The sequence below is a fragment of the Orycteropus afer genome, unplaced genomic scaffold (assembly GCF_000298275.1).
Source record: "Orycteropus afer afer isolate SDZICR_OR568_19922 unplaced genomic scaffold, OryAfe1.0 scaffold00015, whole genome shotgun sequence".
Lineage (NCBI taxonomy): Eukaryota > Metazoa > Chordata > Mammalia > Tubulidentata > Orycteropodidae > Orycteropus > Orycteropus afer.
Window position 1 is genome coordinate 22,101,464 of NW_006921602.1, and position 22,760 is coordinate 22,124,223.

General features: G+C 36.8%; 1 protein-coding gene across 1 annotated transcript in view; it reads right to left on the reverse strand.

The window, feature by feature from the left end:
* TCF12 (transcription factor 12) overlaps positions 1 to 22,760 on the reverse strand; it is a 490,015-nt gene that overhangs the window by 298,171 nt on the left and 169,084 nt on the right. The window contains exon 3 of the mRNA XM_007958528.2: positions 9,277 to 9,350. Within this exon, the coding sequence (XP_007956719.1) occupies positions 9,277 to 9,350 (74 nt within the window). The remainder of the gene's footprint in view (positions 1 to 9,276; positions 9,351 to 22,760) is intronic.

Consider the following 22,760-nt stretch of genomic DNA (forward strand, 5'->3'; position numbering starts at 1 on the left):
AGGATGTTATTTTGGAGGCATACAAAGTTAACAGAACCTCACAGAGAGGTGACAAACTGATATAAATGCTCTTTCCAAAAGATCTATGTTAAAGCATCTCAACTGTTGTTGTCCCCAGGAAGAACAGCTAGACTTGAAAACATAGAAGCTTTGACTAACATGGAAAATAGTCATGTGAGTCCTTCATTTTGGATATCTGCTGACAAGAGACTTAAGAAGTATTTACATGACTATCCCATAACCCATTTGCCATTGAGTCAATTCTGACTCACAGTGACCCTATAAGACAGAGTAGACTGCCTTATAGGGTTTCCAAGGCTGTAAATCTTTACAGAAGCATACTGCTTCATCTTTCTCCCTTGGAGTGCCTGGTAGGTTCGAATCTCCAACCTTTCGGTTTGCAGCCCAATGCTTTAACCACCACACCACCCATGCTCTTTTTCTGTGATCATAACCCAATATATTTCTTATTCAAGAACATCAAGATTACAATTTTTAAGTAAGTGATACCTTGACTGCAACCAAGAATACCAAACATTTACTCTCATAAGTTTATTTAAACCTGACTTTAAAATACACTCTTTTCTTACCCATACTTTTTTTTCACATTCAGAACATTGAGAATGAGCAGTTACATAACAAAACAGAGATTAATGGGAACATAGATGCAATATATAGAAAACACTTACTTTAATTCTCTGTCCCTCCTGTCTTGCTTTGCTATTTAACTGCTTCATCTTGTGTTTTGTACCTGAGATCAAGAGGCATAAAATACTATTTCAAAATTTGTGTGTCCTTACTAATTATTGCATTTGAACTCCTAGTAGCTATAAAACTTACACCCTTTTCCTCCCCTTCAATAATAAAAACAATAGCAAACAATCAACAATCTAGAGAAAATAACTACTCTAAAGAAAAGTAACACTAAACTTTACTTTTCCATCAATGCTGACAAATGGAGGAAAATGAGTTTTTAAAAACCTACTTTTTATTACTTTATTCATACAGCTATGTTTTCCCACTTATAAGGGAAAATATTTATCAAATCTAACAATCTGGTGATGGTAGGACATTACCAGACCTAACTTGTCAAGGCTTAAATAAATCACATGCAGTTTATTTCTGTAGTCATCATTCTAAGGGGAGAATGAATCTACATCATTTATATCTCCTCCATCGTGTAGCTTTGCCAGTTTTATTTTTTTCCTTCATGACACTGCTCTCCTTTCCGTTACTTTACAATCATGCTCTTATCACTCTAATTCAAGTCTCATTACATCACGAGTGGACGGATCTATGCAGTGCATACTGTTTCTTGTTACTCTTTCACTTTGGATCCATCCTTCATACTATAGTAAATTAATTTTAGTAATAAACTTTTCAACATTTTCTTCATAAAAATCTATTTTTAATTAGCTCTCTACTGCCCAAAGAATAGACTACATTTCTTCTACAGAAAGATTACCTGCCTTATCTCAAACTATTCACCTACAAAGTAAGCTGATTTATTATTTACCGAATTTTGTAAATTTTGGCCTCTCTACTTGTTTTCCCATCATTTTATTTCATTTTTACAGAAAGCTGCTTTCCTTTCAACCCTATTCATACAGTGTATTCTATAATATTCTGCTCAAGTACATCCTTTCCTAACCACTCTGTCTAAAGTGATCTCCCCTTTCCTGGAGTCCCCGAGTAATCACTGAAATTAATTTGGTAATTAATTACTTCCTGCCTAATGATAGTTTTTCTACCGCTGTCTTAAAGAGTTATTTTCAAGTTTTAAAATCTAACTCTTTAAGTAAATATGACTTGCATTTCTAAATATATTTTCTAGCTTTAAGATAAACATTTCAATATTTCAGAAACTGAGTGCAAATCTTTCAGTTACAAATCTTAGCATCTTAAAACTGGGAGACCATGCATGGTAAAAGTATGTTGTTGTCAGGTATCAACAAGTCAATTTTTGACTCACAGTGACATCATGTGACAGAGAAGAACTGCCAGATAGGATTCTCTTGGCTGTAATCTTTAAGGAAACAGATTGCCAGGTCTTTCTCTTGTGGAGCCACTGCACAGGTTTGAACTGGCAACCTTCTGGTCAGCAGTTGAGTGCTTAACCATTTGCATCATCAAAGCTCCTTATGGTAAACATAAGCTCCTTGCACAGGTAGACAACATTAAGATTCTGATTTATAAAACTAGTTCTCAAGTCACTATACTGTACCAGCAGGTTCCCTCTGTCCCTAGATACTAGTACCTGTCCCTAAATACTTTCAAGGCCTCTACCCACCAGGCTCTCCCAAAACACCAGCCTTAAACTAGGGTCAGTAACTTAAACTAAGGCTAGTATGACCTCCATATATTTTGTACAGATAGCACACGAGGGGAACAAAGGTTCTATTATCTTGTATCTAATTATATCACCACTGACTCACTATCCATCAAACTAAAAAGTAGCTCTTAGCCAAGCTCTTCCTTATGAATGAGAAGATACTGAATACCTGCTAAGAAAGGAGAAAGCACTATGACTATAGAAAATTAAAGTTCCTTGTAGCAAGATCTGGCCAAAATGGCCTAGGAATTGAAAGAGAAATTATATAAATCTCATCCAGATAACCTTATGGTCTGATTTTAGTTTCCCAGAATCTGAAAATTACATGTCTACTCTAGTTGAATTTTTATTATTTTTGTTATTCACACCTTAAGTTCCCAATCTATGGTCTTATTTACAACCCTTAGAGCCTGAAGCAGAACTCCAAATTATTTGTTATACCCCATATTTTTATTTTCTATCTAGCCTGGTCAATGGGGCTTTTGCCCTGTATGCTCCTGATAACTGGCCTATGAAAATTATCACTGTTGACATTTTCAAGATAAACTGAATCATCATATCCCTACATTGCTACAGGTAGCAGAACTGAGAGCACATACTCAAATGAAAGGCCTCAAATCATACCTACTACTTATCCTTTAATAAAAAGTCATTTTTATAAAATCATTTTGTGTGAATCATACAGTAGTATGTTAATGTCAACTCATCGTCACATAACTGGTTTTCCCCTTCTCCACTAATAGACCTAAGTCTTGAACTTAGTGAAATAGTTACACATGAGCAAGGCAGGAAAAAAAAAAAAAAAACTCAAGGGAAAGAGAAGTAACTTGCCCAAAGTCACAGTTAGGATGTGGGAATGCCAGGAACAGAATAAAGGCACCATGATTTCAATGTTCAAGCTCCAAAATGCTATGCTTGTTACTATACCTCACAGCGCCCTATACTTGGCTAGGTAAATTTTTTTTTAGCATATCATGTCCCATGCCCTCTTTTGTGGTAATAATTACACATCTTCCCTTTTTTTCTTTCCCTAGTTTCCTCTCCCATTCTTCAGTATATGGCAGAAAATTTAAGGCAGTTCTTTCTTGAACTAGGAAATACTAAGATAAACCACAAACCAAATCCACTGCCACTGAGTCGAACCCAACTCATAGCGACCCTTCCTTGGGTTTCCGATAACAGAGCTAAAAAATGCTAGTGTAAGATTCAGAATATCTCCATTCACTCAGGTCATTAACTAGGTCATTAACTAGTTTATAGCCTAGGGAAATGTCAACTTCTGTATAAGTCTCAGTTTCCTCATCTACACAATAAAGGGCTAGACATAAATGATCAATAACATACCCTCTCAGGAGTCCCTGCGTAGTGATAATGGTTAAAGCACTTAACTATTAACCAAAAAATTAGAGGTTCAAATCTACCTAGAGACTCCTTGGAAGAAAGCATGGAGTTGCTATGAGTCAGAATAGACTGTTAACTGGCAACTGATAACGTAACTTCCAGCTTTCAAAATACTGTGATACTGTAAAATGTGGAGGGAAGGAAAAGCAACAATGGGTATGATTCTTTTGTTCTGTAAGCCACATTATTAAAAAAAGAAAACAAAACCTTGGTGAAAATGATAAATTACAAACAACAACCAAAAAAAAGCACACAAGCATCCTAACTACTCAATTTAATGTTACTTCTTTCCAAAAAAATAACTCCCAAAACAGATTTATCTAACCTGAAAATCACATATGATGAAAATGTAAAATCTTGGTCAAGGACGATGTCTATAAATGTAATTCCTGTTCATCAGGCAATTTCTGCTACTCCTAGGCAGAATTAAAGAGAAGCAGGCAGAGAGGGTAGGTCAGGGGAGGTATATTTTAATCACCAATTTGTGGTTACCTACCAGTGAACTTAAGTTTATATTGGAAAATAAGTAAAGAAAAAACTTTATCTTGGAAAGGGTATCATCAACAAGATTTCTCATCTCCCAACCCAGGGTGTAAACCTCAATGGCACTTCAGCACTTCATTCTGAGCTTGGCCCAGCTTAGGCAGCAGAGTTAAGGGGACAGGGAAACTACAATGACATGGCCCTCTGGAATTTCCACAATCTCAAATGATCAGAAAATATCAACAGAATATAAAACAGAATCTGTATATCAGAAAAACACAAGCATTAAAATGCATAGTGAGTTATTAGATATTTGGAAGTAATAATGATGCTGGTAATAAAATAGCAGCTTTCATTTGTTGTACCAAGAAAAGAAGTTAATATTTTATAGCTATTATTACATTTCATCTTCACCAAAACCTTACAAGGTACGTGTAAAAGTATTATAAATTTAGAGATCAGAAAACTGAGGCACAAAGAAGTTAAGCTGCTTGCCCAAGGTCATACAGTAAAAGTCTGCAAAACCTTTTTTAATCAATAAAATAAATGCTCTCTAAGTAATGCCATCAATCAGGGCAATAATTTGTAGGCATAACAGAAATCCCTATTACCACTAATACCACTACCATCTTTAATCAATTATTTCCTCCCTCAACCCTGAAACCCAATTAATCAAGTAAATACAGTGTTTCTTTGCCAATTTTATTTTATTAAGCAACCACATATGAAGCATCTATTATGTAAAGGCATTTTACTAGGCAAAGACTAAAACTTTTATATCAAACTGCAGTAGGACGAGACTTTTAGTTTTCTAACAGAAATAAACAACTGAATGGGAAGAGAAACAGACTTTATTTAGGTCTTTTATAACTCTAAAAGACATAAAAATATATTACATGTGACTGAGTCCATAAATAATTCTTACCTATTACACTTAAAATGGAGATCTCCAAGCATATTTACTCATGAATGTATTTAATTGCTACATATAGACCTAAATGATAAATTTTTATATACAATAATATTGAAGTAAGTACTTACATAGCACTCACTATGTAGCAGACAATGATCCAAGCACTTCCCATATATTATTTAATCCTCACAACAACCTAATGAAATAGGCATTATTATCCCCATTTTACAGATGAGTCAACTGAAGTATAATGAACTTAACTAACTTGTCTAGAATCACACAGGTAGTAAGCAGCAGAGCTGGGATTCATAACCATGCAGTCTGGCCCCAGATTTTGTGCCTTCTGAAGGAAGGGGCGAGCAAAACTAAAAACAAGAATAGATCAGCAATACTTTATTAAAAAAAGAAAAATCATGATATTCTCTGGCCTTTATCCCTATGCAATATCAAATATAGAAAATATTTGTTTTCAGTTAAGGATGAAAAATAAGGGAAAGAGGAGACAGACTCCTTAACTACACCTCTTGCCCCCATCTAGATCGATCCTTATCATTCCTTTCAGTCTCTGACACTTTACCTTGATCACCACTTTCACATATTGCTGAAAATGGAAGCGCTATTCACATCATGATTCTTCTTTTACCGGTTCATATGTATGTTTGCATTCTGCATAAGTGGGTAGTAGGTGAAGAGTGCAGAGAACAGGAGTCTAAGAGTATAGAAAGGTCTAAGGGCACAAACCACAAAGCTGCACTTTTGGTCTTTCATTTTCACTTTTACTAAGAACAGTGGGGCTTTCACACAGCCCCTAGAGCCTGGCACTTGGAACTCAGACTTCTAGCCTCCTGAATTGTAAGAGAATAAACTCCTGTTTGTTAGGCCATCCCATTTGTGGTACATTCTTGTCAGAGTGGCACTAGGTAACCAGAACAGGTGGCCATATCTACCATACCATCTACCACCACTATTAGGTGTAGCATTTCTGCATTACATAATGAAAATTTCACTGAATGATTTCCTGTGGTACCTCTGACAACCAGAAACTCTACCATCTCGACACCATGATGTTTCTTCTCATCCCTGGTGGATTTTGGGGAAAAGGGCAGACAAAGTTGACCGAGTATCTGCCAGAATAACTTACCCTACACTTCTAAGAGAATATGTATGAGAAGGTTGTGGCCTCTTGGACTACATGATTCAGGTAGAACTCATATATGCACCAAGGAGGGGTGTCTTAGAATTAAAGTCAGAACCTACTATGCAAAAAGTACACATAGCAAACATTTCCTTTGAAAGCTTTCAAATAAAGTTCCACCTACATGATTTTGTGTATACAATTCTGCACAGCAATATGTATTCCACCAAACAACTGATATTGCAGGGTTCTAATACCATTTATATGACCTACTAAGTGGTTTCAAACTTTAAAAGCAAAATAAAAAAAAATTCCCAATTTAGTGATATTATTGAAAATAAAATTATTTTTTAAATGTCATTAGCTGTGATGGAAATGTAATATTTATATACTACAGGAAAGTCTAAATAAATTTCATTCATAATTTCTACAAAATACCTGCAATTTCATTAAAGCTTAAAATTGACTTACTAACAATGTGTCTAGAGTGGTTGTTATCAAACATCAATATTTATCTCTGAATCAAAAGATAGGAAAAAAACCCAACATACTCAGGAAAATGAAGTGCTCTGGTCACCTGAGATTCTTATTAACAAAACTGTATTGGCTTATGCTTTTGTTTATTAAGAAAAAGAGTCAAAATTGGGAATAATGTTTAATGTGAAAACCCTAAAAGCTGACTATCTTCTTATCAAGGAGTGATAAAGTTTACTCAAAGGTAACCTAAGCTATCTTTCCTGGTGAAGAATTAAAGAAAGACTTTTTTTTTTTTTTAACTTTTTACTGCAATGTAAGTGAAAGCTTAAACAGCAAGTTGGCTTTCTATTCAACAATTCATATACATTTTGATTCGTTACATTGATTGCAATCCACACAATGTAACAGCACGTTTCCCACTACTTCTCTGTGTTTATCATTTCCATTCATTTTTCTTTCTTATACCTTCCTGCCTCTGAGCTTCTACCCCAGACAATACTGTTCTTTTCATCTTGTTGTTGTTGTTGTTGTTTGCCGTCGAGTCGGCCCCGACTCATAGCGACCCCTCCTTGGGTTTCCGAGGCAGTATCACTACGGAAGTAGGATTGCCCAACCTTCCTTCCGAGGAGTGGCTAGTGGGTTTGAACCGCCAGCCTTCTGGTTAGCAGTCAAGTGCCTTAGGCACTATGCTACCAGAGCTCCTGTTCTTTTCATCTAGTATGATCACTTGTTCTAAGGACTGCATACCTCCCTGGTATGTTCACCTTATGGGCCTGTCTATTGTTTGAGTGAAAGTTGAGCCATGGGCCTAAGTTCAGTTCTAGGCTTGAAAGGTGTCTAAAGGATGCAGGTTTTTGTAAATAAAACATAACTTCTTAACTAGCTGATTAAACCGTTTTAGGTTCAGAACCATGACTGTGATAGAAGCAGACAAATTAGGTTGATGAATGGATTTCAGTTGGAACAAAAATAAAGAAGGGTAGCAATGAATCATCACTCTTATCTGACCTCTGAATAGACAGGGAAGTGGCTACCTGTAGTTCTATGATAGGCTGGGAATATCTAGAGTTTAATGTGGGTTTTTAAAATAGGAAAATAAAATCAAATTAACTTTTTATTTTACAAAACATACTTTCAAAAATATTAAATTAAGAGTAAATAACAGCATTTCACATTTGACCTATAGGTCAAATTGCCAAAAAAAAAGCAAGATGTGCTTTGAAGTCCAACTGTGGAGACAAACTTAATTTCAGAATAATAAATTACATAAATGTTTGACTACATTATCAAATCCTTTTCTCCTAAAATCCTACGCAGTACTCAAATAGAAAATGAAAACTTGAAAAGGAAGTGAACATTAGGTACAAAGGCACTATTTATTGCACTCGAAGAAATAATGTTAAAGTGTAACTCAGCCTCTAAAATAAAACAATCTAATATTAATAAATAGTATTAGGAGGTCCCCACTATATAAAACTCCTACTCTGAAAATTTAATCAGGAAATATACCTTTCCTATTCACAGTATTACTCAGAGAATCGTAAACTCTTAAAGCTGGAATGAAATTTGGACAACCAACTGAACTATCCACAAGATAAAACAACATGCCCAAAATCAAAAGACCAGTTAGTAGTACAGTCAACAGTAAAATCCAACTCTCATGATACCCAGGGCAGTGCTCTTTGTACAACAATCCAACATTCCCAGCTACTGATTCCTCAAGGGAAACACAGAACCAGTATCTTTCTATATATCTTCTTGGATTCCATATGACTGTCCCAGTTCTTCCCAAAGGATTTAAAACAGACTGAGCATAGGCAACTGCCAAATATCACAGCAAAACCACGTATTTTAAGGAGTACTTTCCCTCAGCATTTTTCAATGCAAAACAGTGTAACCAATACTGAGACAAAAAATTCCAATCACAGATTGTGTTTTTCTTTTTCTTCATAAACCAATTTGTTTCTACGATTAAGTATCCATATATTTTATAACTATTGTCTCTTGATCAATTCTGACAAAAGTAAGAAATGGCTCATTCCACTAAAAGTATAACCTTTTGGAAAAGGTATTTCTTAGCACCACCAGTTTACTGGGGGTTCTGGAACCACAGTTCAATTTTATTCCAATACTTTGGTCTAATTTTCCATCTGTCACTTTGAATCTAAGAAGCATTTCTTTGGTGGTTTTATTATGGTTTTTTTGCTATAAAAGATTCTAACTTACTCATCTTGCAGTGTATAGAAAGTTAACTTGGGCTTAATTTCTCTTAATTGTCATCCAAGAAATGCCATCAGTTATATAAGTTTTGACATGCTCCTGGAGCAAGAACATGGGGAGAAGGTCAGATTTAGAAGCTGATCCTTTGGAAGTCACTGCTCTTTCTCAAGCAAATAAACCAAATACAAAGAATAAATAGCCACACAAATATAGGAAGTGATTTCTTAGGAAATCAAGTTAACATATATGAAAGAATGTACTTATACTGCTAATTTCTCTTTATAGCTTTAATCAAGGACTAATAAGCAAACTTACTCTAGATGAGTCATACGAAGGACTTGGTTGGCCACTTGTTCCCCAAGATGTTGTACCTCCTCGTTCATCCATACCTAAGAGGAAAAAGGAGAGAAAAATATAAATCCAAAAGGATAACTTGATGAAATTTTTTCTTTCCTTCTTTTTTTGGGGGGGGGGAAGAGTGGTATGGTATAAACAGAGAGTACAATTCAACAGGTTGCATTTACATTTCAGTGGAGCTAGCTATATATATCAATCCTTTACCTAGGAAACAAATGACTTCAAAGTATCCTCATGACAGCTCCACAAATTCCCATACAATGCCCTATATGCATTATAGATTTTCAGAGTCACAGAGAGCTAATCAACATTAATCAAAACTAATATATAATTACTTATAAAGCTCAAACAATTTTAGGAAAACTAAAATGAAAATAAAATCAAACTTTCACTGAACATTAAGAACAGATAATAGAAACTTATTTTGATGAAACATACTCTGATAAAAATAATCAGGCCCTGGTTTATTCTTTGTATGAATCTGAATTTTATTATGTCAAAGGATTAAATATAAGATCTATGTATTATTTGAAATACATTTGTAAAAAACTATTTAGAAAAGATAAGTATCTGCTAGTGATAATATCTCAGGCAAAATTTAAAAGAGATACATGAAATTCTGTCAAAATATACATCCCCCATTTTCATCAAAGGACCCTAATACATTAACAGTATGAAGGAAAAGCAAAGATGAATTAAATAGAAAAGTTTTTTTAATTAGGTGACAGAATCATGAGGGAAAGAGTATTAGATGCCATTATTACTGGACATAGCAGGAGGGTTAAAGATGATATAGAATGAAAAAGATCTAGATAGGTTTTCAGCTCAAAGCTCTGCACTTTTATTGTTAACATACCCAGACTCTGAGTAAAAAGTCGTGGCTGGCACTGACAATGGCAAGAGTCATCATTTAGCATAAATGACTCCTTTCTGCTGAAGACAATGGCTGTGCAAACACAGAACTATGACAGGAATAATAAACTTCCCAAAGCTTCACAACCAAAACTAAGGTAAGCATAAAAAAGAGATTACACAAAAAAAATAAACTTCTTAGTACAGAAATTATAAAAATTAGTTAAAACTGAAAAATACTTATCACAAAGAAAATATACCATAGTTGCAATACATTAATAGAAGAAAATGCTAAGGTATGTCTGCACTGTTACTTCCATATTTTTTTTCTTCCCACTTGCTGAATATGCATGCCAATTCAGTAGTTCCTCAATTGACAGATAAAAATGGTAAATATAAAAGAAACCTTAACAATAAGTAAACAGTAGATAAACTTTGAGTCTATTCTCGTACTACTCAGGAAAGGTTAAAAAGGGTAATCAATAATTCAACAAATAAAAAGATTTAAAAAACCTTTTACTTTTGAAATTTTTTATATACAGGATCTCAATTTTCTGAATGGAAATACAATTAAGAATGCACACAATTTTTATTTAATATTTTCCAGGAAAAAAAAATTACATTTAGATCTCATATTAAAAACAATGATTTGCAAATTTACCCAATCTATCTAACACAATCTACCTCACTGTTCTGTAAAATCATAACTTATTACATACATAGGCAGTTCCCTAAAAGGCTGGGACCTTGGTGAAGTGATAAAAGGTGGAAACAAAGTTTTCAAGATGTCAGAGAGTTAGATTCTTAAACTGTAAGTATACTTACTGACTCAGTCCATCATCTGGCATTACTTGCTTTTCTATGAAGAACTCAGTTATTCTACCTGCTTCCCTCCATTTCCACCTCCATTTGTTCTTCACCAGGGGCATTCTCTCGCTTTATTTATTTATTTTTATTTTTAAATTTTATTTATTTGTTTGTTTGTTTAGTTAGTTAGTCAGTTTTATTGTGATTTGGGTGAAGATTAACAGAGCAAATTCACTTTCCATACAGCAGTTCACATACACATTGTCTCATGATATTGACACAGTTTACCACAATGAAACAGCTCCCCTCCAACTTCTTCACCATAGTTACCTCTTCCCAGTGTCCATTCCTCCATTCACTCCTGGCCCCTGAGCTGTCTCCCCGTGCATAAACAGCCCTTCTTTCTCTCATGATTGTTCTCTCCAAGGAGTGTTATCTACCGGAGGTTAATGTTCAAATCATATGAGACTGTCTTTTGTTTGGCTGGAAATCACAGATGTGGGTTCAATCCAAACCTGAAGGGCAGCTAGGGGCCATAGTCTCAGTGGTTCTACCAGGCTCTATTGGACCAGCAAACCTGGCCGCCCCCCCTTTCTCTTTTTCTCCAAATGATTTTGAGTTTCGATTCACATTGTCCTCCCGCTCTATCAAGGATCTCCTACACAGATCCCCTTCCAAGTGGATGACAGTGGTAGCTGGGCACCATCTAGTTCTTCTGGTCTCACAGTCGTATAGGCTGCAGATTGGATGGTGTACCAGTCGTTAGGACTAATTGTTTCCATAAATTTTGGTTTTCTTCATTCTTCTATGCTCTGGATGAGGAGAGACCCATCGTTGCATCTACCTGGCAGCCTGCTCGCTTTTAAGATCCCAGTCGCTACTCACCAAAGTAGGAGATGGAACAATGTTTTGTATAGTATGTTATGCCAATTGAGCTTGACTATGGTCCCAAGCCCACAGGTTCAACTCGGCCCCTCTGGGTAGCTGGTTGTAACCAAGCCGTGACCACAACCTTGCCCCTTGTCAGCTCTACTATACACCTGGGAATTCTGATCATTCACATAAACTTATAGGACCGTTGTTTGCCAACCCTATACATGTTCTTGGATACGCTCCCCATTTCATAAACATACCTAATAGTTCAGCCTGTCCACCCATCTATCCACCCATATACCCATGTTTGCCTTCACTGACAATGCAGTACTGTATGTGCAAAAGGGTTCATCCTTGTTATCTGTACCTCCCATGTACCTCTCTCTGTCTTTCTCTTCCTCAATGCTGCCATGTTAGTCACTCACATTTGGTACATTGCCCTTCTCTTCACCCAAATCAATACTTATCTCTATCTATCTAACAGCGTTTCCCTCCCCTCCCCTCCCACCCCTGGTAACCAAAAAAGAAAATTTCCTTCTATAGCTAAACTTTCCTTAATTTTTACAATAATGGACTAATACAATATTTGTCCTTTTGTGATTGACTTATGTCACTCAGCATAATGTCCTCCAAGTTCATCTACGTTATGCGGTGTTTTGCAGATTCTACATTATTCTTTAGCATTGCATAGTATTCCATTGTGTGTATGTATGATAGTTTGGTTATCCATTCCTCAGCTGATGGGACACCTAGGTTGTTTCCATCTTTTGGCTATTGTAAATAGTGCTGCGGTGAACATCCGTGTGCATATATCTGTTCTTGTCATGGCTGTCACTTCTTTAGAGTATATACCTAGTAATGGAATGGCTCGGTCAAATGGTATTTCCAATTCCAAATTTTGAAGCAATTGCCATATTGCCACTCCTGCTCTCTTACACTTGCCATTTGCTTGATATCTCTTTTTCCAACCTTTGATTTTTAGTCTATGTCTGTCTTTATCTGTAAGGCGTGTCTCTTGTAGGCAGCATACTGATGGGTTTTGTTTTCTTATCCAATCCAAGTTCTGTAACTAACAGTCTTTTCCCTCTATTTGTTTGTAGTTGTCCTCACTTGCCAAGTGATGTCTCTGGTTCCCTGTTTACAATCTTGTAAGCTCATTTTACTTTGGATATACCCATAGCTGTGGTTTCTGGGTTATGTCATCTTGTGTATTAATGGTCGGTTGTTATTTGTTATTTTTGGTTTTCTGTTCAGAAGACTCCCTTTAGCATCTATTGTAAGGTTGGTCTGGTTTTAATAAGTTCCCTTAATCTCTGCTTATCTGGAAATCTCCTAATTTCACCATCGTATTTGAGGGACAATTTTGCCAGGTATATAATTCTTGGTTGAAATTTTTTCTATTTCAGCGTTTTATATATACCATCCCAAACCACTTGCATGGTTTCTGCTGAGAACTCAGAGCTTACTCTTACTGGCTGTCCTTTCTAGGTAACTTTTTCTTTTTCCCGTGCTGTTTTCAGGATTCTTTCTTTGTCTTTGGTTTTGATGAGTTTGATGATGATGTGTCTTGGTGATTTTCTTTAGGGGTCTATCTTGTTTGGGGTTCGTTGGACTTTCTGAATGGATATATTCCCCTCTTCCATCATATCAGGGAAGTCCTCTTCCAGCAAACCCTGGACAATTTTCTCAGTGGTTTTGTTTTTCTCTTCCTGTTCTGGAATTCCAATGGCATGTAAGTTATTACTTTTGATGGTATCCCAAATGAACCTTAGGCTTTCTTCATTTTGTTTTGATTTTTTTTTTTTTGATTAATCCCTTTCCAAAGAAGTATTCAGGTATTTGTCTTAAATCTCATTAATTCTGTCTTCCAGTGCATCAATTCCACTCCTTTGCCCTTCCAAAGTGTTATCTATTTCTGACAATTTAGTATTAATCTTCTGGATTTCTGTCTGTAGATTTAGAATCACTTCTAATTTTTTTTCATTTATTTTATCATTTTGTTCTTACAGTTTCTTCCAAAATTCTTCTAGGGTTTTTTTCTGTGTTTTCTTTGGTCTGTCTCTCAGTCTTTTGAAGATACCTAAAGATAATTCTTTTGAATTCCTTATCAGGGAGTCCCAATGCTGCTGCTTCCTCAGGGATGTGTTCTGGGTCTGTATCCTGCTCCCTTGTTTCTACCACTTCATCCTCCTTCTTTGTGTGGACTGTGATAATCTGTTGTCTCCGAGGCATCACGGCATTGTTATATTAAGATCTCTGTTACTGTGTGTGAAGAGCATCCAAGGGTGATTCAGGCTCTTCTTGGTAGTTTTTTATCGTTGGCCCATTGGTGGAAAAGGAGGTAGTGGCTGTGGCTCAGTAAGTGAAGTTGCAGGGAGTGTGGGTATAGTTGTGTCTTATGGGGACAGTTGCTGTCTCCCACTCAGTTAGACAAAAATTACAATTGAATAACGATCAAAAAACTAGAATCACCAGGAGAAAAGACACACCATGTAATCACACAGGAAGAGTAACCAAAAAAGGGAAAAAGAAAAAGAAAAAACAAGAAAACCTGCAATATCTGGGGATAGGGCACTAAGAGAAAAAAATTAGAGAAGGAAGATAATGAAGAAAAAAATGGGAAAAATTCAAAAAGAAAAACAAGGAATGGGGTTAACCACAAGAAAAAAGGCAAAAAAAAAAATCAACCAGGAACAGAGAAAAGAAAAAAAGCTGAAAACTAGGACCTGGGAGGGGAAGAATAATAGTAATAGTAAAAAGAACAAAAGTATTAATAATAATAGTTGATTTAAAACAGACAAATACAAGCAAACGAATCACCAGAAAAAAGAAAGCGAAAAAGGGAAAAAAAAAAATGGGTGGAGGACAGGGCAGGGCACCCAGGCTCTGTCTGAGCACACAGACTGTGATGGAGTTCCTGTGGGCCCAGAAGGTGGGTGGGAGTGGGGAACAGCCACACTTCTGTTCACCAAGCGGGTGTGGGGTGTGAGAGTAACAAGAGAAATGTCACACCTTTTCAGTCTTGCAGGTCCAGAGTGTCCTTGGGGTTGCTGGAAAGCAGAACCTCTTCTTAAACCCCTGGAATCTCAGAGAGCACTGTCTCTTTAAATATCCAAAATAGTCAAGCCACTTGTGAACATTCAAAATGGCGGCCCCCTCTGAAACGGCAAAAGTCCACAGCTCAGCCTGCCTTTCTCTTCACCTTCTACCCTTTATTCCCCAGCCAGCACAGTTGTCCTCCATGCAGTTCCTGGCTAGCAGGACTGATTTTTAGGTTAATTCTTAGGTCCTATCAGCACTTGGGAATCTCCAAGCTGTCTGTGCCGTGCCGTCGGGATCGCTGCCAGACTGCAGCTCTGTCTGTCTCCTTTTTTGGTATCTTCATGCAAATTATTCTGCTAGTTGGGGTTTAGTCCACTTCTATATCCTTCCCTTCCAGGCTCAGGGGTCCAGGATTATCTTCTGTGTCTGTGTTAAATGGTTTCCCTTTTCTTTGTTGAAGAGGATCTGTGCAGTCTTTCTGCCCAGTCCGCCATCTTACCGGAACTGCAGATCTCTCTCTTTTTTTAAAATTGTAATTTGGGTGAAAATTTACAGAGCAAATTCACTTTCCACACAGCAGCTTCCATACACTTTGTCTCACTCTGTCAATTCACCACAATGCAACAGCTCCCCTCCCACTTCCGCCCAACAGTCACTTCCTTCCCTGTGTCCATCCATGCATCCCTGCCCTCTGAGTTGTCTCCCTGGACATAAACAGCCCTTCTTTCTCCCATGATTGTTGTCTCCAAGAGTGTATCTACCTCAGGTATATGTTCAACTCCTATGCCTGTCATTTGTTTGGCTGGAAGCCACAGGTGTGGGTTCAATTCCAGACCTGAAGGGCAGTTAGGGGCCATAGTCTCAGTGGTTCCACCAGGCTCTATCAGACCAGCAAATCTGGTCCCTTTTTTTTTTCCTTTTTTTCCTCCAAATTATTTTGAGTTTTGTTCCACATTGTTCTCCCTCTCTATCCAGGATCTCCTACATAATTCCCCTCTGAGTAGCTGACAGTGGTAGCCGGGCGCCATCTAGTTCTTCTGGGCTGATAGTCATATTGACTGTGGATTGCATGCTGTACCAGTCACTAGAACTAATTGTTCCCATGAATCTTTGGTTTTCTTCATTCTCCTTTGCACTGGACGAGGAGAGACCCATCGTTGCATCTAGACGGCTCTTTGTAAAGCTTTTAAGATACCAGTTGCTACTCACCACAGAACAACGTTTTGTGTCATATGTTATGCCAATTGAGCTTGATGTCCCCTGTGACTATGTCCTGAGCCCACAGGTTCGATTATTCAGTCCTTCTGGGTAGCTGGCTGTGACCAAGAAGTGACTACAACCTTGTTCCTTGCCAGCTCTACTATACACCTGGGAATTCTTACAGATCATACAAATACACTTATAGGACCACTGTCTGCCAACCCTATACATGGTCTGGGGTACATTCCCCATTTCATAGACATACCTAATAGTTCAGCCTGTCCACCCATGTATCCACCCATAAACCCATGTTTGGCTTCACTGGCAACACAGTACTATATGTGCAAAAGGGTTCATCTTTGTTGTGTGTACCTCCCATGTACATCTCTGTCTTCCTCAATGCCACCATGTTGATCACTCACATTTGGTACACTGCCCTTCTCTTCACCCAAATCAATACTTATCTCTACCTATCTAACAGTGTTCCTTCCCATCCCCTCTCACTCCTGGTAACCAACAAAGACAATTTCCTTCCACAGATAAACCTTTCGTTGACTTTTACAATAAACATAAACAATGTTTGTCCTTCTGTGATTGACTTATTTCACTCTGTATAATGTCCTCCAAGTTCATCCACATTGTGCAGTGTTTTGCAGATTCTGGGTTATTCTTTAGGGTTGCATAGTATTTCATTGTGTGTATGTTCCAAAGTTTGGTAATCCATTCCTCAGTTGATGGACACCTAGGCAGTTTCCATCTTTTGGCTATTGTAAACAGTGCTGTGATGAACATGGGTGTGCATAAGTCTGTTATTGCCATGGCTCTCACCTCTTTAGGATATATATCTAGTAATGGTATGGCTGGGTCAAATGGCATTTCTAATTCCAACATTTTAAGGAATCACCATATGCTTTCCACAGTGGTTGTACCATTTTACAGTCCCACCAGCAGTATATGGGAGTCCCAATCTCTCCACATCCTCACCAGCATTTGTTATTTTCTGTCTTGTTGAACTTTTCTACTAGTGCTGGAGCAAGATGGTATCTCACTGTTGTTCTGATTTGCATCTCTCTAATGGCTAATGATGATGAGCATTTCTTCATATGTTTGTTGGCTGCCTGAATATCCTCTTTGGTGAAGTGCCTATGCATGTATTCTGCCCATTTTTTAATTGGATTATTTGTCTTTTAGTTACTGAGGTGGCACTCTCTTTTTTAAGTCAGTCATCAAAGCATCTCACAGCTTTTATTCTATCCTTTTCTCCCATTATTATGCTAGGTCAGGGTCCTATACACTTCTCTAGGGGTTTAACCATTAGGACATACTAGAAACAGACTTCTTCTTCTTCTTTTTTTTTTAACAGTGACTTTTCTAGGCCCTCAACACCAATTTTTATTTTTTGTACTTTGGGCTTAATAAACAAAAGTGATTAACAATACAAAGATTGAGTACATAAGCATCACTCCAGACAAGATCCACCTAGGGGTAAAAAGGTGAATCAAGAGCAAGGCTGCTCACTTGGAGATCCATTCTTTTCTCTTTCCACTTGCCTCCAGACTATCTATTACTAAAGATCCTACCACCCTGATAGGGAAAAGTGAGAAGCAGGATTATAACTGGAGAAAGCCTATACAGGCATTAGTGGAGATGTCTAGAGAGCTGAGAAGGAAGGAAAATATTCCTTTTATGGCCTTTGGTAGCACTGAAACCAAGTTTCTTATTCCAGCAATGTAAAATGTACTTCAAAAATATCAAACCTCAACACTTATAAACAAGGGAAAGATAATAAACTTTGTAGGATTTCCATCTGCTATAGGGTGATTCAATAAATGGATTAAAAAAATCTGATTAGAGATAACTATGTCAGAGAACCAGAACTATGAGTGTATTTTTCTTCAAGCTTGTTTATTCAATTTTATTTGTGAAGTAATGATATGCCTTTAGTAAGACTCAAAGGGTATAATCAAGTGTAAAATAGTATATATCTAAAACCACACCACACCAGCCACTCCTCGGAAGGAAGGTTGGGCAATCCTACTTCCGTAGTGATACTGCCTCGGAAACCCAAGGAGGGGTCGCTATGAGTCGGGGCCGACTCGACGGCACATAACAACAACAACAACAAAACCACACCACCACCATTTCAATTGTACTTTTTATATTTTAGATACTCATAAAACCCAAATTCACTGCCATTGAGTTAATCCCAACTCATATCACCCCTCCTTGGGTTTCCGAGGCAGTATCGCTATGGAAGTAGATTGCCCAATCTTCCTTGTAAGGAGTGGCTGGAGGGTTTGTACTGCCAGCCTTCTGGTTAGCAGTCAATTGCCTTAGGCACTACGCCACCAGAGCTCTCTTTAGATACCATGAAACAAATATATTAGTTGCTTCACTAGGACCTCATTATGAAATAGAATGTGGTAAGTTCTCTGTTATTGTGGTATACAGTAATATAAATAAATAAATAGAAAAGCTAGGAAAATATTAAAACTATCAGAGAAGTTAACACATGCTACCCTCATATAACAGTAGTTATAGATTTTTTTTTCACTTCCTTTTTAAATTGAGATTTTGTGCAGTGAATTGTTAACTAAAACACTCTAAACACGCATACACTTATTTGAAAAAGAAAGCCCAGTAACAAGTTAGAAGGAATCTCTTTCTCAGAGTAGCTTTTAAAACTTAAGCAAAATTTCTGTTTGACATTTTTTAAAACAAAGAAGGGATATCCCATTCCAAGTTTTTAATGCCAAAGTACACTAGGACAAGGTAATGAATATATAGTAAGTTTCATCAAGCAAAATGACTAATTTTCTACATAATTTTCAAACTCGGTAATTCCGCTATGTTATCATTACTAGCTTCGTTATTCTGATATAAATACCTTGTAAAACTACAAGGCAACAGAAAATTCCAGTGGTTAATCAAAGAAAAGTAAGGACCAAAGAACATGCCAGGTCTATTAAGAAAAACAGAAACTGCTTGATGGTCAGGCATTGAATTTAGGTTCCCAGAGGACATTCCAATCTTGGAAAAAGCTCATGAGCTGTCTCCAAACTAGCTTTCAAGTTTCTAGAAGTAAGGAAGGTCCCCAATGTATCTCAGAATCAGCGGTAACACTCTCCCAATCTAAATACAAGAGCTCTGCACTTAAAACATCATTCCCAGTTGTTTTCTTCTATGGAGGAATCGATGGCATAGCCAACTCTTGGAAAAAAAAAAAAAAAAAAAGCCATACATTCTTCAAAGTGACCTTAGTCTACCTTTTCAACTTCATTACCTACTATATCCCTCCGTAAACTCAACGTTCCAACCTCATCAAGATATTAATCATTCACCAATCATGCCAAGACTTGTTACAATTCATATTCTGCTCCTATTGTTTCCTAACTTCAGAATATTCATTCTTATCTTTTCCTCACCTATTGAATTCCTAATTATGAATCTGGCTGAGATCAAACACTCTCTGCTTTCTGAAGTTTTCTCCTTCAACTAAATCTAAATTAATCATTCTTCTTTAGAAATTAATTTGAACTTATTTTGTCTTAAACATTGATGATTGTTTTCATGCATATCCTGCCCACAAAACTTTAAGTCAGAGAACATACCTTGTTTATCTCTACATTCTTCTGGTACCCAGAAGAACTACAACACTCTGTAGTCAAATGTTTACTGAATGATTAAGAGTATGTAAAATTAGTGCATTCACATGATAGACTATGGCATAAGAATTTAATAACTAAAGGCAGTTTAAAAGGAAGAAATCTGCAACAGAAGAGAGATGTCAAGCAATCTAAGCAAATTTTCAACAATTAGTAAAATAATTATTTAAAAAATGAGATTGCAAAGATGTTGAAAGCAATCCCAAAACTGACCTAGGGAGCTCTGAATCCAATATGGTAGAATAAGCTCCCACATACAGCTAATATAAATTCTGGGGGAAAAAAGATAAATATAAAACAACTACCTAAAGGCTCTGGAGAGTGAATAAAAGCAGACTGATTTTGCATGGAAATATAAACTTAGAAAATAGATTAGCATGGCTGAGTTTCTCATGTTAATAGCTCTTAGGGACCATCACAGATAAGTCTCATATTCTTTTAACACTTTATGCTGAAGGCAAGCAGAAGTATGGCATGCAGCAACTAAAATCTCACCAGAAAACTCACCATCTTTCTGGCCTAAAGAGAAAGAGTAGACAGTCAGGGCAACCATGTTGTGCTATGTGCTGTCGATTCGGACCAACTCATAGTGACCCCTCCTTGGGTTTCCAAGGCAGTATCACTACAGAAGTAGATTGCTCAACTTTCCTTCCGAATCAGGGCAACCATAGTCACCAGAAAGTGAGAGGAGAATCCAAAAGAAAAGAGCTAGAAAAATGGGCCCCAAATTTTTGGTATATCTCAGACCAAGTGTTTGAGAGCGAAAGCACCAATTTATAGATGAGGACCAAAGCAGTTTACAGTTCAGGATAAAGGAATCAAGTTAAGATTTGAGCAACCACCAACTTCAGGCAAGAAAGAGTTTTCATTTTGAATACAATCAAGCTGAAGGAGCCCTAGGGGCACAGTGGTTAAGCACTCATCTGTGAACAAAAAGGTTGGCAGTTCACACCCACCAGCGCTCTGGAAGAAAGAAGTGGCAGTGTGCTTCCATAAAGATTACAGCTTTGCAAACTCTATGGGGCAGTTCTACTCTTCGTACAGGGTTGCCATGAGTCAGAATTGAGTCAACAGCAATGGGCTTGGTTTTTGGTTTTATAACCAAATTAGTGGCTTGCTAAAAAACAAGGATATAAAATTTCTTTGGAGGAACATGACAGAAACCAGAATTCCCAAAACATAACATTTTTAATATCCATAATACAAAATTACTCGACAAACAAGGAACCAGTAAAATGTAACACAATGTCAAGGGAAAAGATAATTGTGGCCAACCTCAAGATGACTCAGATGTTAAAACTTTCAGGTAAAGACACTAAAGCAAATATTATAACTATGCTCAATGAAGTAAAGGACACATGTTTGTAAGGAAAGAAAGAACTGGAAATCTCAGCAGAAGGAAAAAACTTCAAAATGAACAAATGGATATTTTAGAAATAATAATAATAAACCAAAACCAAACCTACTGCCATCAAGTCAATTCTGACTCATAACTACCCCCAATGGTTTTCCAAGGTAGTAAATCTTTACAGAAGTAGGTTGCCCCATTTCCTTCCGCAGGAAGCCGGTAGGTTGGAACCACCAACCTTCTGGTTAGCAATCAATGCCTTAGGCACTGCACCACCAGAGCTCCTTAGTAACTGTAATATATGGGGGAAAAAAAATTCCCTGGGTAAGGTGAAGAATGGGGATGACAGAGGGAAGAGTGAGTGAATTTAATGACATCATCCAATCAGATAAAACGAGAAAAAGATTATTTTTTTAAAAATTAGCAGGACTCGGAGATTGGAAGGAAAATATTTGAAAATCAATCAGCTATAATGAGAGAACTAAGAGAACAGGATAGAAAAAATATCTGAAGAAATAATGACCAAAACAATTTACAAATCTGGTGAGAGACACAAATTTATCAATTAAAGATGCTCAGTGAAAACCAAACAGGAGGAATAGGAAAGAAAAGAGAAGAAATGAGTCACATCATAGTCAAACTGCTGACAATCAGATTTTGACAGTGGCCAGAAAAAGAGACACATTACATACAGAGGAACAACAGTTCAAATTACTATCGACTTGTCATCAGAAACTATGAATGCCAACAGATGTGGAAAAATATCATTAAAGTGCTGGGAGGAGAAAAAACAACAATCTACCCAGAATTATACATCTGGCAAAAATATCCTTCAATCACACTTTCAGGTAAAAGAAAACTAAGAACCCACTGCCACTAAAACTGCAGTACAAGAAACATTAAAGGAAGTTCTTCAAGCTGAAGGAAAATGTTTGTAGAGGGATATCTGGGTCTTGAGGGAAGAAAAAAGACCATCAGAAATAGCAAATACCTAAGACTATCTGTTCCTTTAATTTCTTTAAAACACCTACACCTACTTAAAGCAAAAATTACAGCATTCTCTACTAGGGTTGTAATGTATGTAGATGTAATATACAAGGACAAGTATAGCATAAAGGCAGGCATGGATGGGCATAAATAGACATAACTACTGCATTTTATGTGAAATGGTACAATATTAACTTTAAAGAGACTGTGAGAAGTTAATGATGTACATGTATTATCATCCCTAGAGAAGCTATTCCTCCCTCCCCCAAAAAAAAGCAAAGAGATATGGACAAGTCAACTGATAGATTAAAATGAAATTCTAAGAAATATTCAAAGCCCAAAAATGAATGAAGGAGCTACAGGCATTAAAAAAAAAAAAGATACAAACAAGAAAATAAATTATTAAACCTAAATCCCAACCATATAATAAAACCCATTTTTATCAAGGGAGCTGGACAAATCAAGAAGAAATCAAACACTTCTTCCTTCAATAAGAACACACCTCCTCTTCAAAAGTTGGAATTAGAAATATCATTTGACCCAGCCATCCCATTACTAGGTATATACCCTAGAGAAGTGAGAGCCATGACAAGAACAGATATCTGCACGCCGATGTTCATCGCAGCACTATTTACAATAGCCAAAACATGGAAACAACCTAGATGTCC